The sequence below is a fragment of the Chiloscyllium plagiosum genome, unplaced genomic scaffold, assembly GCF_037043375.1.
Source record: "Chiloscyllium plagiosum isolate Xiang-an unplaced genomic scaffold, Cpla_swu_hap1 HiC_scaffold_15, whole genome shotgun sequence".
NCBI classification, from domain to species: domain Eukaryota; kingdom Metazoa; phylum Chordata; class Chondrichthyes; order Orectolobiformes; family Hemiscylliidae; genus Chiloscyllium; species Chiloscyllium plagiosum.
Genome location: NW_028270153.1, coordinates 13799210 through 13816907, shown reverse-complemented (window position 1 = coordinate 13816907; position 17698 = coordinate 13799210). Strand labels below are relative to the sequence as shown.

Sequence of the window (17698 nt, the reverse complement as noted above, 5' to 3'; positions counted from 1 at the left end):
TTTACGTACTCATTTGTCCAATTGTTCTTCTCTCTCTTTGGGCTCTAAACCCGCCTATAATTTACTCCTTACTCTCAATCTCCCACCCTACGTTCTGCATAAAAACCAACATTTTCCTAACTACCATCATTCTGAAGGAGGGCCAGTGGACTCGAAATGTTAACTGATTTCTCCCCACAGGTGCTTCCAGACCTGCTGAGATTTTTTAGCAATTTCAGTTTTTGTTTGATTTCCAGCATCTACAGTTCTTTCCATTTTTTAAACTATTTCAAATAAATTTGACTGGCTATGAATCTAACATGGGTTGCCCTGACAAAGTAGTATTTCAAACTACAAATCTTTTAAAAGTGTATTAAAGGGATTGTCTTTCCTTTAAACAGAATATTCAATACATCTTTTAAAAAAAAAATGCAATCTTACCCAGGTGGAAGCGGACCCTTGTTCACAGTATTTAATGTTCTGTCACCAGGAGAAATGGATGTATTTGGTGGTACTGTACCATTGCTGGGTGATGCATCCGGTTCACCCGCTGCTACAGCTGCAGGAACAGTGGTGGTCGTAGGTGGAGTTGTAGAAGGAGGGCCATTCTCTAAGGGAATTGGATATCCATTTTCACAGGCTGGTGGCAAAAACAGAATCCGGAACGAGTCACCAAGGACACTTAGTAGCTAGTCATTTCACCAAAAAATTGCTCTTTAATTTGTTCAGTTAGAATACCAAGTGTGTGCACATTATTTGTGTCTGCAAAAAAATGTAGGGTGCTGTGTATTGAAAAGATGCAGCTTTCAACAGCTTATGGGGTACTAAGCTGAACTAGCCATATAAATACCATGGATACAAGAGCAGGTCAGAGGCTAGGAATCCTGCAATGACTCAACTCCTGACCCCGCCCCCCCAAGCCTGACAATCATCTAAAAGGCACAGTCAGGAGCATGATGGCATTGTCTCCACTCTTAAGTCAAGAGTTTGAACAACATTCAAGACAAAGCAGCTGGCTCAATTATTTGTGGATGCAGTGCTATTCAGTCCCTCTACCGCTGACACTCGTCATTTGGAAGACGCACTGCATAAATTACCAAAGGCTCTTGGACAGCACCTTCCAAACCCATGACAACTACCATCTTAGTAGGACAACAACAATAGATACACGGGAAAACCAACAACTGCAAGTATCTCTCTAAGTCAGTGACCATGCTGACTTGGAAATGAATTGGCATTCCTTTAACGTCACTTGTTCAAAATCTTGGAATTCCGTGGCATTAGAAGTGCATCAGCATAGATACAGGTTTGGTTAACTAATGGAAGAGACAGTTACGATAAGTGGGTATTTTCAAAATGGAAACCTGCAACTTATGGAGTGCCACATGGATCAGTGCTGAAGCCACATTAATTTATAATATATATTAATAACTTGGATGAGGAAAGTGTGTGTATTATAGTCAAGTTCGTAGTTGGTACAAAAATAAGTGGAAAGGCAAGTGGCGAGGATGACAGTCTGCAGAGGGACATGGACAGGTTAAGCAAGTGGACAAAACCTTGGCAAATGGAATATAATGTGCGTAAATGTGACATTATGGAATATAAAAGGTTAAGATATCCTTATCTTTCATTAGTAAAGGAATCAAGGATTATTGGGAGAAGGCAGACAAGTGGAGTTAGAATGATCAGACCCGCCATGATCTTACTGAATGTCAAAACAGATGTGATGGGTTGAATGGCCTACTTCTACTCCGATGCCTTATGGTTCCTTTAATAGCATTGTAGGTGCACCCATACCAAATTGACTGCAGTAGTTCAAGGAGGCAGCTCAGCGCCACCTCCTCCATGGTAAAAAGTGATGGGCAATAAACAAGTCCACTTGCCCTGAATGGAAATAAAAAGGTATCAATTTAAGATGGTCAGTTAGGCCTGCAGTGTGCCTTCCAGTATGTACAAATACTAATACACAGGGATCCACTTTTGCAGACACAAAGATGGTATGTTTCAACTCAACAAATGATCTTGATAACTTCTTAGGGCAATGCCTTGATAAATTGGAGTCAGCTGGCATTGTTTAAGAGTTCAGCTGTTAATATCGGTTATTAAACTGGTACATACTCCATGGTAACACCTTGACTAATCAAAACACGCTTGCCTACCAAATCAGCACATCCCTCTCATACAGCTTACATAGCAAATGTTTTACATTTGTAATCTTGCAAATTATTCTAAATGAGTGTAAGGTGAAAAGCTTCAATAAATGTCTTTATTGAGGAATACTCAACTTCTGCACTAACAAACAACTTTCTGAATATCAAATCGAAAGATAAGCTTATCTATGCAAAAACAGGGCAAAACTAAAAGTTGGCAATGAGATGTATTTTCTGTTTCAGAATGACTGAAAAACAGTCTGCAACTCAGGACAGTGGTATTAACTTTAGAAACAAATTAACTGATCAATTGAAACACCTCAAACCGAACTTTGATATTTACTTATTGGCTTGCAGACTGGTATAATGTAAGCAGTTCACCCTGACAAGACTGTAGTAATGCAAAACATAATCAAACATTGATAAGAGAAAAACTGTAGCAGGTATTGAAATTGGGAAGATTTAAATGTTAATTGATTGATGGAAACTAACATCATAAGCCTTGTCCAAAAACAATCACAAAATAGAATTAAATCAAAAATACTGGCTAAATGGGTCTGGGTGGGTTACTCGGAGGATCGATGTGGACTTGTTGGGCGAAGGGCCCATTTCCACACTGTAGGGAATCTAATAAAATAAATTTCCAATTGCCCCTAGTTTGATGTCCAAAGTCAAAATTTTAAAATATAAATATCTTAAAGGCTCAGGGGTCAACAGAATGAAATATTGTATATTGTGTTTGAGTGGTGCATGCCAAAGTCAAATGCAGTCAAAGCCACGAAGAAATGTGAGAACGTCAGTTTGATAGCCAAGAGCCAAAACGAAAATTTAAACATACATTTTAAAATATACCCAAGGGCAAAGGGTCTAAACAACTTGCATTTGTACCACACCTTTAAACAGAGTAAAATGTCCCAATAGCTTTACAACAGGATAAACAAACAAAACCTGACATCGTCAAAAGGAGACTGGTGATCGAAAGCCTAGCCAAGGAGTTAGGTTTTAAAAAACAAATTTAATGGAGACAAAGCGGACGTAAAGGATGTTTAATTTGAATTCAAAAGATACTTCAAGTGCTTAGGAGCATTCCAATCATGAAATCCACTACATCTTGCAAAATATATTTTATCATATGAACGATCTGCAGTCCACGAAGGGTAAATTCACTTCTTGATTTACCTGCTGTACTGACAGGTCTGGATGGGACGGCAGGTGGAGGTCGTGAAGGTCTTGGAGGTCTCACTGGCTTTGGTGGCTTTGGAGATGGTGATGGTGTACTTTTGCCATTCATGCTGCACTCATCAGCAGACCTCATTTCCGATGAACCTTCTTGGGACACGGCATCGCCATTTGCACTGGAAGTGATTGTACAACTCTGATCAGAATTCTATTGATATGCCATAAATTATGTGAAATCCAAATGACACTGCTAAAGTCAAACCTTCAAGATCAATTAAATGTGGTAATTAAAGTAAAATAAAAAAGAAACTTGCCAAACTGCCTGCATGATTAAAAGACATCCGAGTATCCCAGGAAAGTCCTTCAGAACGATGAGACAGGGATGACCATTTTCTTCTCAATGCATTAGTCCTTACACCCATTGGGGTGGTCGCTGAATCTGATTCTAATACTAGGATCACTCACATTTTTGAAAAGTGTAACACTGATAACTCAGTAATTAGAAGATAGGTGCCTTTTCTAAATATCAGATACAGCTTTCACATTAGGGTAATAATTTGAAGGAATTACCACTTTGAAGAAAAATTAATACAATGCTCAATGTGAGGTGAAACTATTGTCAATGATCTATTACAATTTGGTTGTGAAGTTCAACAGTCATAATCAATCCTCCTACTAGCTTAATTTTTTTCTTCTTTATCAAAAATATTTTATACAAATTATGCCAAAGTAATTAATTTGTGCAAAATCAAAATTTAAGAGTGAAACAAAAGAAGATAGCACTGGTTTTATATAACTGCTACAGGCAATACAATATCTATTTGAACAATGTCTTAAGACTCTGTTTACAACTTATATTCACTGCTTAACCACCACTTTTGTAGGGGTGGTGACTTCATGATTGAAAAAAACTAAACCAGTGACATCCTATCACACCCACTGGTACCAGTTAAAAGGGGGCATTAAAATACACAGAAGAGGTACGTACACCAAGTATGTTATTTTTGTGCTTTGACTGCTTTATTAAAAAAAAAGCAGCTAGGAAACACCATTTTAAAGCTGAGTGGACACTGGAAAGAAAGGAGATTTTTCTCCTTTGAATTGTGAAATCCACACAAAACTGAAGACCACAGGCCATTAATGTTAAAAACAAGAAAGAAGAAAACATGGCAAGTCAAGAAGTAAGGTGACTGCTGGTTTGGGTCTCAAGTCTTTTGAATGTTTTTTTATAGTAATAGAAGCAGGAGTAGGCCATTTGTCCTGTCGAGCCTGCTCCGCCATTCATTAAGATCATGGCTGACCTATCCATTGACTCAGCTCCTCCTACCTGCATTATCCCCATAACCCTTTATTCCCCTAATATGCAAAAACCCATCCAACTGTGTCTTGAATATATTTAACGAAGCTACCTCTATCACTTCCTCGGGCAGAGAATTCCATAGATTCACTACTCTATGGGAAAAACAGTTCCTCCTCATCTGTTCTAAATCTACTCCCCCTAATCTTGAGGCCATGTCCCCTCATCGTGGTCTCACCCAACAACAGAAACAACTTGCCTGCCTCTATTTTATCTATCCCTTTCATAATTTTATGTTTCTATTAGATCCCCTCTCAATCTAAATTCTAGTGAGTACAGTCCCAGGTGGCTCAACCTTTCTTCAGATAATAACCCACATCTCTGGAATCAATCTGGTGAACCTCCTCTGCACCGCCTCCAAAGCCAGTACATTCTTCCTCAAGTAAGGAGACCTGAAAAGCACACAATACTCGAGGTGCAACCTCACCAGAACCTCCCTGCTCTTACATTCAATTCCTCTAGCAATGAAGGCCAATATTTCTTTTGCATTCCTGATCATCTGTTGCACCTGCAAATCAATTTTCAGCAATTCATGCACGAGCACTCCTACGTCCCTCTGCCCAACAGCATGCTGCAATCTTTCACCATTTAAATAATACTGACCTGCTATTTTTACTTCCAGGGAACGACGACAGATACCCCAGGCAGAAGACAGATAATGGGTTTTTTGGCCACTTGAGCTCATCTTCTACTCTCACTTTAGTGTTGTGAAAGTGAAAGTTGTGGCAGGTTTTTGGAACCACAAATAGTTTAAGGTGAGTTTTGTACCACAGCAAGCTGGACTCAATTCTAACAAATTTATTATTCTGAAACTGGGTATAACTGCACAGCAGTAGTGGGTCTTACTGCTTCATTAGGATAGATTTCACATCTAAGAAACAATCCCATTAATAAATGATTCATGTACACAGTCTGCAATTTATCTAGTGTTCCACTACACACATTACAGTGCTCATCATTGCCTGAAAGTGATATTTCCATTTTTGCAAAGTCGAGGGATAATTCTGAAGAGAGCAAATGAAGAATTCTGAAAGCCAGGTTGTACCTTGATGGGTTTAGTACATATGCCTCAGTGCCACATCTGGAACCTTTATTTGGGGAGTTACCTGAAAGAAATCAAAGTTATGAAAATGTAATTGTGCAGTGACATATTAGACAGAAAGGCATTGGCTCAACTCAATTGTCCATGCCAGAAAATTCAGACACAAGTTACCTTTCCATCAAAACAACAGTACCTCAAAACTACTCCTTAGAAGCCTCTTATCATTTGCTTTGAGAGGGGATTCAAGATTAACTCACTAAGTGTCAGTTTATAAATATTCTGAGACCAGGATAGAGGGAGACCCCACAGAGAAATTAAATTCAAAAGAAGCACATGTACATAAAATATTTAATTAACTTGGGAACATGGTGACGAGAGGACAACTGCAGCACATCTAGTTAACTCACGGTCTACAGCATGGCACTTGTTCCCCCATCATTTCTTTTTTGGGGCAGATATTTGTTCAAATCTTCACAATGTGCTCCCCTTCATAATCAAATCCATGCTCATTACTCTAAAATCAAAATGCTGTTTTATTCTATCATATACATACTTTTTCATAAATAAATGTAGGTAGAAGCACAGAATTAGGTATCCACAACGTGGTTCAAAACTCTTTACTTTCAAACTGAACTGAAGAGTTGAATATTTTAAAGGGGGGCATATTCTGGGCATTACTTCCTCCGACATGCACACAATGAGCATTGAAATGTTAAAAAAAAAACACAAAAATATAGCTCCCAGTACCAAGATGATGAATTAGAGGGAACACAGCTAGAGGGATAATTTGGAGGATTTGAGTCATTGACATCATCTGAGTGATTGATTTTTACACATTATTCCAGATTTCTGTTATTTCACTCATTATTGCGGACACTGCGGGAAAGGCTCAGCATTTATTGGCATTTTAATTCCCCATGAGAAGGAGATGGTTAATCATTTTCTTGAACACAACTGATTAGCTGACAAAGTCTTTTCGGAGGGCAGTTTAAAAAAAAATTCAACCAGATATACTTGCACACGAATACACATGCAGGCCAGATCAGGTAGTTTTAAACATGTCAGAACTAGCTAGATTTATAAACACAAAAAAATTGCTAGTCATATTGCCACCATTACTTGGACCAACATTTTAGTCCAGATGTAGTTTAACTACTTAAGTTAAACTGCCTGGTTGCAATGGTGGGATTTGAACTCTCTTCTTCAAATCATTAATCTTGACCTTAGGATCACTAATCCAATAATAAAACCTTAAATATTGCTGAGAAAAGAAATTGGCAGTTGAAGCTTTTGTATTACACATGTCAGGACAAACAAAAGAATGCCGAATTTCAAAAAATCACAACAGAATATATGACAGGAAATGGGGGCTGATCAGTTGCAATGATCAAAATATTTGCAGTTAGTGGATAAATTCAGCCCCATAACTCCCCAAGAAAACCCACTCATGGAGTAACCAAAGAAAAGTTATCCAGTAAATAGAATGGAAGGAAATTCTGAGGAGCTGCAACATCAATCACAGTGCAGTTCTTTCCTGTGTCTGCTAAAATTAATCAGCAATAAACAGGAGAGAATCAACCTTGGAATGGAGAAGCAAAGGGCAGTGAGCAAAGTGAGTGAGTAGGGAGTCACATTTCGTCAAAGCTAAGTTCAGGGACTATCTTTTGTTCAGGCAGAGATAGGGTCACCTTCAGCCAAGGCTGGGATCAAGAACTTTGTCGAATCTGGGAGTTCCAAGTGCTAGATTCAGGCATATGCTTGGGGTGATTGTGAAGAGTGTAGGAGACTGCGAGAGTGTTGTTTGGGGGCTCGCAGGGAGAAGAGACAGCTGCAGGATGGGAGAGTGGATGTGCAATGGAGAGAGAACAAGTTTAAACCTGTCAACAAAGAAATACTCAGCCAAGTGGGATTAAAAAGAACTTTAAAATCTGATTTGTATTGAATTTCTTGTAAATAAATGTTTAACATCTGGATTAAGGTGGCGTTGACTCTGGAGCCGAGATACCCAGAAAGAAAATTGTAACGGATCCTGTAGTTAAAATTCAGTATGAAACTGAAATGTAAGATGCGCAAAAAGGGTTCTAACTGTCTACACAAAATATTCCAGTTCTGTGGATATGCAACTGAATACAGTAGGTGTAATCTCACCAGCTATGTAAAGTATATTTAGGATTATAGCTCTTGAATGTAAAAGTGTCAATTATTATGGGAAATATAATTGCTAACTTATGCCTATTATCTTGTACCAATTTAAATACTGTGATATCTAGGAAATTAACATGTTCTTGTGCATTACGACCTGGAATTTGATTTTGGAGTTATTTATGATTGAGAATAATTGACCAATTCTTATAATCCGGTATTTATACAAAGTCTAAATACTTCGTTTTCAACACTAATACAGAAGGAACTGCTTCTAAGTGACTGTGAAAATGAAAAATGCAGCTCTTGAGAAGCTGTCAAGAGAAGCCCTTGAGGGAAAATAAAATGACATCTGATTGGTTAAAGTAAAGGCTCCTCATGCTTCAAGTTAATTCAAACATGACATCAGGCTTGAACAAGTTCTATTTTTAGTGTAGAGAACAAGCACTACATAAGAATATACATTGATACACAAGATGTGTATTGCATTATCAATTTTACTACTGTAATGGCTGCTAGTGTGGCTTTAGCACACTCAAGGTTGTTCAGCAAGTGATGTCTAATTACAGAAGTACATCTGACAGTAGAAACTATTTGGGCTTTACAAATGCATACTGGCTGAGTATCGTCTTCACCCTGCCTATTACCAACAGCCAGAGTTACATGCTTGATTTGATTAGCTAATCATTGAAGAATATAGCCTTTGTATCTGTCATTGCACTAGCTATGAAATTCATAACCAGTATTATTCAGTTGTGAGATAGACAGGACATAACTTTGGACCGACAACATTATGTTTGGCAGTGTTTCTTTTTTCAGCTATAGTCAACCTTTGAATTACTATAAACACTTTGCTACTGTTTCCCGTTTTACTGAGTGTGTTTTGTGGATGTTTCAAATTTTAGTATTTGTTAATCTTGGCCTACACCGTACTCACTTTCTAAATAAAGAATGCATCTCACCCTAGAATGTGTGCATAAAGTTGAGCTTTGTCAGTTGTTCATAGCAAACATTTTGTATTTGAATTTTTTTCAAGTTCAAGGTGTCACTGTTCCATTCATGTCCTAAATAATTGCTAACAATATTTACAAAAAAATTAATGGCAGTAACAGTTGGAATACTTCTTCCAATGGAGTATGTGGATCTTAACTTGTAACTGAGCTTTTCAGACAGGTCATTTTGAAGCTTTTTTTAAAATCATTCCACTATAGCAAAGGTTAGATATTCCAATCTTAGGCACTTAATTATTGCCTGTGTTTATCACATCATCAAAGCTCTCAAGGTTCCCACTTACAATGGTACAAATAAGATAGTTTCAAAGCTTAACTTTTGACCCAAAATCAGTTATTCCACTAGAGCATGTTGCCCACAGCACATTATGTTCGTGAAATGGGATTCCAATTTTCTTACATACTTCTTGCAGCTGCAAGGTCGCCATTAGTTAAGACTTCCGGATCTACAGTTAACCCATCCAAGGACACAATAAGTTCGCTTGCCCCATCCACAATGTCTCGCTCATTTGTGAGTGGTAACTTTATAACCACATCATCAACTGAAAGAAAGATTTAGATGCAAAATTAATCAGGGATACCACGCTTGCAGTGATACATTATTTCTTCTCTGTACAAGAGTAACTGCCTCAATGCAAGTTGCACAGGTAAAGTTAAAATACATCAAAAATGTTTTGCACTATTAGTTAGTAAGCTGCAAAGTTATCAGCACAAAAATCATTGTTCACAGAGACCCTCTGCTGATAAAAAGGCAACGTACAAAACAAGTGACCAAAAAACAAGTAGCATAATGTGAATTCAAGACTGTAATTAAACATGATTTTAGATTGCTACTATAAAAGCTTGTTAAACTTTACCTGTACCTACAGCATCAGAAAGTAGGAAATACAGCTGGAGTAGAGAGTTTGGACATGCAAGCCTGCTCTGCCATTCAACAAGATCACATCTGATTTTATACCTCAATTTCAACTTCTCGCACTATCACTGGACACCTCAATTCTATAAATGTTAGTCTTTAAAATACTTAGCGAATGATCATCCAACTGGGGACAGAATTCTTAAAACTCTCAAACCTTTGAGTGAAGAACCTTCTCATCTGAGTCCTACATGGCCCCTTATTCTGAGCTGCGTTTTCTAGACTCTGCTGCCACAGAAACATTGACAGTTTTCCTCATCCACCTCCTGTAGCCTTATTATGCTCATCCATTGCAATTCTGGAAGAGGAAGCAAATACTAGAAGCCTCGCCCATTATATAAAGGATATATATCAGAATTTGGACTTTGGTAGGATCCTCAATACCTTGCTTGGCAAGGACTATAGGTTGCCAGGTTAGTATCAGCAAATATGGTGGCGCTCATTTGCAGTCAGGAGGAGAAAGTGAGAACTGCAGATGGTGGAGATCAGATTCGAGTGTGTGATGCTGGAAAAGCACAGCAGGTCAGGCAGCATCCGAGGAGCAGGTGATTCGACATTTCGGGCATAAACCCATAAGGTTATGCCCAAATCATCATTCTCCTGCTCCTCAGATGCTGCCTGACCTACTGCGCTTTTCCAGAACCACACTCTTGACCTCATTTGCAGTCAGTTTATTCTAAAAACTACAGAAAAAAATCCTCATCGGGGAAAGTTATACAGTGTTCAGTGTTCTTACGTTGGCCATAGAGTAGACATTAAAAGAGTTAAAAATTCTGTCAAACTTAAAAATTTCTTCTATAAAGAGAGCACTTTGAACATAATGTACTCCTTCAGGCACTTTTCATAGGTTGCCACACTGCTGTGAATTTTATGCAATACACTTCACAAATCTGGACTGACAACCGTTAACATCAAAGTCTAAAACTAAATAAAACAAAATTATCAAGATATAATTGTAAAAAAACAAAGCTATAATTGCAATTTTAGGCTGTGTTGAGACGAGTGACATAAGGTGATACAAAAAAAAATAATTTATTCAGCACTTTTAATTTGGAAAAACATGCATTTTTGAGGATTATTATTAAACAAAATTTGACACCAAACCACATCAGAAATACATAATTAAATTTGGTCAAAAAGGTATTTTTTTGAGAAAGGTCATAAAGGAAGAGAGTGCATGAGAGAAACAAAGAGGCTCATGGAGGACTTTCCTGAATTTAAGGTTCAGATAGCTTGGGACATTGTTACCAAAAGACAGAGATGCTTCAATTGCTCTCGGTATCTCAGGACAATAACCTTAACCCCCAATTTTAATGTAGCAACTTGTGTGTTTATGTGGTTGCCAGGCAAAGACAGGGTTTGGTTTGGCTGCAGTACTCCATACTGAGTTACACAGCTTGCTGACATATTCTAATCTAGATTCTGGATCAATGGTGCTGGAAGAACACAGCAGTTCAGGCAGCATCCGTGCAGCTTCAGCAAAATCGACGTTTCGGGCAAAAGCCCTTCATCAGGAATAAAGCTTTGTTAACCATCAGTCAGCAGATGGTTAACAAACCTGTACCATTTAGGTTACTCCGAGCAGCATGGGAGTGGCCTAATTAATGTATCAGGGCTGAAAAGTACAACAAACTCACATTTCATGTTATTAGACTTTAATGTCTCACAGATATCCAGAGTGGCACAACCAAGGAGAACATCCGATTTTAGTGTTTGATGGCTCCAGACTTTGAAAGTGATCATGCTGAATGGTGTAACAATCCTATGTAAATAAAAAAAGGTAATGAATAAAACAAGATATTTGGAGTCAAAAAACATACAGGACAGTACAGAACACCAACAGACCCACCACGATCCTATTATAAATTAATCTTATGTTCCTCTTTCATCACTTCTTTTGGGTACTTAACCGAATGTGAGAATGAGGCTCATTTGCAGCTCTTCCCCAATAGTGGCGTTCATAGATTGAACAGGAAAGCCACATACTGTATCTTTATTCAAATGGGAAATGTCACAGCCTTTGAATGAGGGCTTCTGCAATTAGTAATCAGATGAAGAACTAGCAGAGCTGGATTTTCTCCCCTCTCAGGTACACGCATTTTCAATGTTTTTAATTTGGTCAACTGCGCACAGAATTCTAAAATGACAAAGAGTGATCCATTTGTCTCAGTGTCACACAGTAAGGAGGGTCTATGGGCGATGTAACAAAGATAGTTATGAAAGACCAAATTCTTCAGAATGAGAGAAAAGGAGAAAATAAATTAATTAGTGATTTATATTTTAAAAATCCATCCTGCACCCTTCAGTGTCTCAATGACCAGAAGTTCTGGATTTCAAACTCATGTTGAATTAATTTCCATCTGTGGTATAGAAACAGAGGCTCAGAGTCAAAACCTAGAAAGGGAAACTTTTCTACAACAAAACAAAAATTGGTACTCATCATTCTGGTACAGTTCTGTAATCATTAGATGTGGTACTCGAAGATTTAGTGAGTTTAAAATCCCACCATGACAAGTTATAAAAGTTAATCATTAAACCTAGCAACTTGTAGACTAGCAACAGAAATAAATCTCAAAACTGCTGTATTGTATTAGAAATGTTCTCCAATGTTCTCCTGGGAAGAACACTCACCCTTATCATGACACTTACTCTGCAAGATCAGGCTCATATACAATTTGAACCCAGGAATATACTAGTTTATAAAGTCACCCTAAGCAAGACTCAAGTCCCCAGACCAATGGGCCCATGCTGGCTTTGTGGATGTACCTACATAAAATGGATTGTGGCCGTTTAAGAGGCTGTGCACAACTACCTTCTCAATGGGCAACAAGGGATAGGCAATATATATTAGCCCAGCCAGCAACACTTGCACTCCAAGAGTGAATTAGACAAAAAACATCTTTACCTTGTGTGACTTACATGTGACTGCAGTCTACCACAAGGCAATTGACTCTATGACCTTTAAAGTCAGTTTATTTCAAAAAAACCATTAGCAAAAAGTCAGCAATATTCATATCTCAAGAATTTTGATAATTTCAGTATCCTTGCTAAAAATTTGTATTAATGATTAAGGAAGATAAAAGTTTACATTCAAACAACCTCAAATACTAGCCAATAGTGAGAGATATCCCAACAAATCACTCAATGAGAAAAAGCATTGGAGAACATTGGAAATAGACAGTTACATCTAGGGGTGCCATGTGATGCAAGATATTTCAGACAAACAAAAATTAAGGTCTCTCAGTTTTTGGTCATCTTATTGATGAGGCCTTTTATCTGTTCAATGAGAACAAAATACCATGATTAACATGACCACATTTTTATTTTTGTTTTGCAGTTTATCATAGGCACCAGTTGCATTCACAGTGATAACACAATTAAATGACCGACTTCTCAACATACACGGTGACTTGCTGCTTCCATTTGGGGTTGTGCGTGTTGGTAACCTTGTCAGTTTTCTTCGACTGGCCATCAACTGCCACTTCCACATAGGGACTGGGACCAAACCAGTTCTTCTTATTTTCCTTCAGCTTTGCACAAATGACTAACAAATATAGAAACAACAAATTAGAGGCAACAAATCTTTAAAAAGGAGTGCAATCATTGAACTGAAATACAACATTTCCATATTTTTAAATATTACTAGCCATTTGTAAACCATCACCCCATGATCTCACCCGAATAGAAAAGATTAATAATTGCAATAGATTCATCTACCAATTAAACAAAGGGCTTCAGCTAGCAGATGTCATGACAGCCACCAAAAACAGCCATGCACCAGCAAAAACAGCATCCAAAGAAAACAATCACATTAGACAACAAGTACATGGAAGTGATTACAGGGCAGTAACGTTAGAATGCAAGAGGTTTTAAATAACTGCAGTGCTTTATATCCAATATGATGTTTCAACTGCATACAAGAATACTGCACTACAGCATGGCTAGATAAGTTTTCTATTTCCTAAATATCCAATATTTTTAAAACATTTTAGTGGCTACTGCGCAAAATGAACTGAAGGAAGTCTGGAATTCCCTGCCTTTGATGTTCCATTCTGGGTACAAAGCTACATAAGGATTAGTAACAACAATAAAATCTTCATTACCAATGTATTACTCCCATCGATCAGGAGGGACTCATATGCCTAATTATTTCAGTCTATGTATTTTAAAAATTCTATGAACTGCTTGAATACATGACAGCAGTGAGGACAATAGCAACGCCTTGAGAAATAAGCAAATAAGAGTCTTGCAGTTTGCTGGAGTTCACGGATTGACTGGAGAAGAGCCTGCTTGATACCAATAATTAAAAAGAGCAGAAAATCAGAACGAGGACATTTATAAACTCTGTAGGCCTGGCTACAGGAAGATCACGAAAAGAGATTATTGTACCCTCTGTCAAGATAGTGGGCGGCACGGTGGCACAGTGGTTAGCACTGCTGCCTCGCAGCGCCAGAGACCCGGGTTCAATTCCCGCCTCAGGCGACTGACTGTGTGGAGTTTGCACATTCTCCCCGTGTCTGCGTGGGTTTCCTCCGGGTGCTCCGGTTTCCTCCCACAGTCCAAAGATGTGCAAGTCAGGTGAATTGGCCATGTTTAATTGTCCGTAGTGTTAGGTAACGGGTAAATGTAGGGGTATGGGTGGTTTGCGCTTCGGCGGGTCGGTGTGGACTTGTTGGGCCGAAGGGCCTGTTTCCACACTGTAAAGTAATCATTGTTTTAAAAGTCTCAAATTGGCTTCTGCAATATAAAGGTAGCACACACCATAGTTAGGAACGGTAAAATTGTTGGCTCCAGTATAAACACAACATCTTATCTATTTACAGTGCTATTTAGGGGACAGGCTCTTGTTCACAAGTAATTGACATTGAGGAGAAAAGTAACGTGTTGGAAGATGAACTAATAGACGTCACAAAGTCTGGAATAAGCATTCAAACCTATGCCTCCCCATGGATTGAGATCTCAATTCTGACTACACATCTGTGGGGAAATAGTAAGTGGCAGTCAGAAATTTAAATCAAGCAAAAGGTGGGCATGCACACATGCATAATGAATTTTAAAAAGTGCATTTCAAAACACACCTTTTATTCCAAGTTGTGATTTTGTCGTATGGCTGCTTGCTGAACCAGAATTTGTACCATTTGCAGCCATGATTCAGACTACGCGAGAAACCTAAAAAATAAAGTCAGCCACGTTAACAAGACATCTCAAAAGATAGTGTATGATTATTATATTAGTCAAGTTTGTTTAGTATAATTAGCATCAGTGTGTACAGAGGGCACTCTACATACATGTATATCCAGGACATTAAAATGAATGAATGAACGATTTATTATCACAAACACCTAGGGAGATACAGTGAAAAAAGTGTTCTGTTGCCACAATTCGGCACCATTTTGAGGTAAAGAATAAAAAGAAAACACTTGGAGTTTATCATTGGGCTAAGGTCTCAAACATGGCTCCAGGACTTCTGGAAGGTCTCTGAACCGGGCCTACCGCAGACAGAGCCCCCCAGCTCTGGTAAAAAGATCGAGCATCAACATAAAGCTAGATGAATGACGTAAAAATTCAATATCTATCGAGTTGCCATTCTCAAATGTGGGGTGCCACAGGAATGTAAAAAATCAATTTGGATGTCATGCCTATGCCATTTTTGCTTGACTTATTAATTAGGTCACAGTAGAATGCTTCAGATCACCAACCCCACCTTCATCCACCTATCGCATTCCCAGCAACCTTCCCCCCAACCCCCACCACCCCGCCCCACCCACCCAGTTTATCGCTCGGCCCCCCTCCCCCATTTCCTGATGAAGAGCTCATACACGAAACATCGATTCTCCTGCTCCTTGGATGCTGCCTGACCTGCTGTGCTGTGCTTTCCAGCACCACAATCTGATTCAGACTCAAAGTAAGGTGAAACAAAAATGGAAACAGCTGAAAAAAAAACTCAGGTCTGGCAGCATCTGTACAGAGAAAGCAGAATTAACATTTCAGGTGCTAAGCGAGTTTTGAGAAGATTTGTAGCTCATGTTGAGGTTTTGGATGTAGATTTGCTCGCTGAGCTGGAAGGTTCATTTCCAGACTTTTTGTCACCCTACTAGGTAACATCTTCAGTGGCCATCAGGGGAATCAGTGTACGTGATTCTTGATTTCTATTCATATGTTTGGGTTTCTTTGGGTCAGTGATGTCATTATTCCTGTGGTGGAGTCACTTCCTGTTCCTTTTCTCAAGGGGTGGTAGATGGGGTCTAACTTGATGTGTTCGTTGATGGAGTTCCAGTTGGAATGCCATGCTTCCAGGAATTCTCATGTGTGTCTTTGTTTGGCTTGTCCTAGGATGGATGTGTTGTCCCCGTGGATTGAACAGCTGTACTTCCTGCAGGAATGCCTAAGAAAACAGGTACTATCTGAATACCTTAAATACAAACCTCCTCTTAACATTTTGAGTGCGAGCAGCAGCTGAGTTTAAACAAACCCGGAAGGCTACAGCTAAGGTGAGACAGTTTGTTTTAAAATTACTTACCGGTAGCGGGCAGCGGTGTTTTTTTCTCTCTTCACAGAAAGAGCGGGAGCAGCAGGGGGAAGTGACGACGACCAGAGGGGCAGCCGGAAGCTGGTGTAGCGCAAGCTTACCTGGGTAGGTTTTTTTTCCTATAAAAGCGTGCAGGAGAGGAACCCAAGGCACTACAGAGGTAGTGCCTCCCACCCGCCCTCCTCCTCTAACCTAATAATAAGACCCGTTGTGGTAAGTAGGTAAATGTTGCATTTTGCTTGTACTATTCTTTAGACCTAGTTTTTTTTTTAAAAAGGTTACTTTTAGAGGGATGGCAGTGAAGGCAGTGCAATGTTCCTCTTGCAACATGTTTGAGGTGAGGGATGCCATGGTTGTCCCTGCTGATTACACTTGCAGGAAGTGCACCCATCTCCAAGACCGTGTTAGGGAACTGGAGCTGGAGTTGGATGAACTTAGGATCATTCGGGAGGCAGAGGGGGTCATAGATCGGAGCTTTAGGGAAGTAGTAACTCCAAAGATTGCAGACAGATGGGTGACAGTGAGGGGGACTGGGAGGAAGCAGCCAGTGCAGGGACCCCCTGCGGCCGTTCCCCTCAAGAACAAGTATACCGTTTTGGATACTTGTGGGGGGGGGGGGGGACTTACCAGGGGTAAGCAATGGGGTTCAGGCCTCTGGCACGGAGCCTGTCCATGTTGCTCAGAAGGGAAGGGTGGAGAAGAGCAGAGCAATAGTTATTGGGGACTCGATAGTTCGGGGCACAGATAGGCGGTTCTGTGGGGGCGAGAGAGACTCACGTTTGGTATGTTGCCTCCCAGGTGCAAGGGTACGTGACTTCTCTGATCCTGTTTTCCGGGTCCTTAAGGGGGAGGGGGAGCAGCCCGAAGTCGTGGTCCACATTGGCACCAATGACATAGGTAGGAGGAGGGCTGAGGATGTTAGGCAGGCTTTCAGGGAGCTAGGTTGGAAGCTCAGAGTTAGAACGAACAGAGTTGTCGTCTCTGGTTTGTTACCGGTGCCACGTGATAGAGAGTCGAGGAATAGGGAGAGAGAACAGTTAAATGCGTGCCTACAGGTATGGTGCAGGGAGGGAGGGATTCTGGCATCTGGATAACTGGGGTTCTTTCTGGGGAAGGTGGTCTACACCTGAACCTGAGGGGCACCAGTATCCTTGGGGGGAGGTTTGCTAGTGCGCTTGGGGGGAGTTTAAACTAACTCTGCAGGGGCATGGGAACCTAGACTGTAGCTTTAGGGTGCAGGACCTGGAGTGTAGGGAGGTTAGGAACATGGCAGCAATCTCAAAGGGGGGTGCCTGTAAACAGGAAAGTGGCTTGAAGTGTGTATACTTCAATGCAAGCAGTATACGAAATAAGGTAGGTGAACTTGCAGCATGGGTTGGTACCTGGGATTTCGA

General features: G+C 39.7%; 1 protein-coding gene across 3 annotated transcripts in view; it reads right to left on the bottom strand.

Annotated features, from left to right (window-relative positions):
- LOC122560273 (E3 ubiquitin-protein ligase Itchy homolog) overlaps positions 1-17698 on the bottom strand; it is a 107802-nt gene that overhangs the window by 48388 nt on the left and 41716 nt on the right. For all 3 annotated transcript variants that reach the window (XM_087994750.1, XM_043710807.2, XM_087994751.1), the window contains 7 exons: positions 14854-14944; positions 13178-13319; positions 11413-11537; positions 9264-9401; positions 5711-5771; positions 3309-3484; positions 421-619 (listed from right to left, as the gene is read on the bottom strand). In XM_087994750.1, coding sequence (XP_087850876.1) covers positions 421-619; positions 3309-3484; positions 5711-5771; positions 9264-9401; positions 11413-11537; positions 13178-13319; positions 14854-14923 — 911 coding nt within the window. In that variant the 5' untranslated portion in view covers positions 14924-14944. The remainder of the gene's footprint in view (positions 1-420; positions 620-3308; positions 3485-5710; positions 5772-9263; positions 9402-11412; positions 11538-13177; positions 13320-14853; positions 14945-17698) is intronic.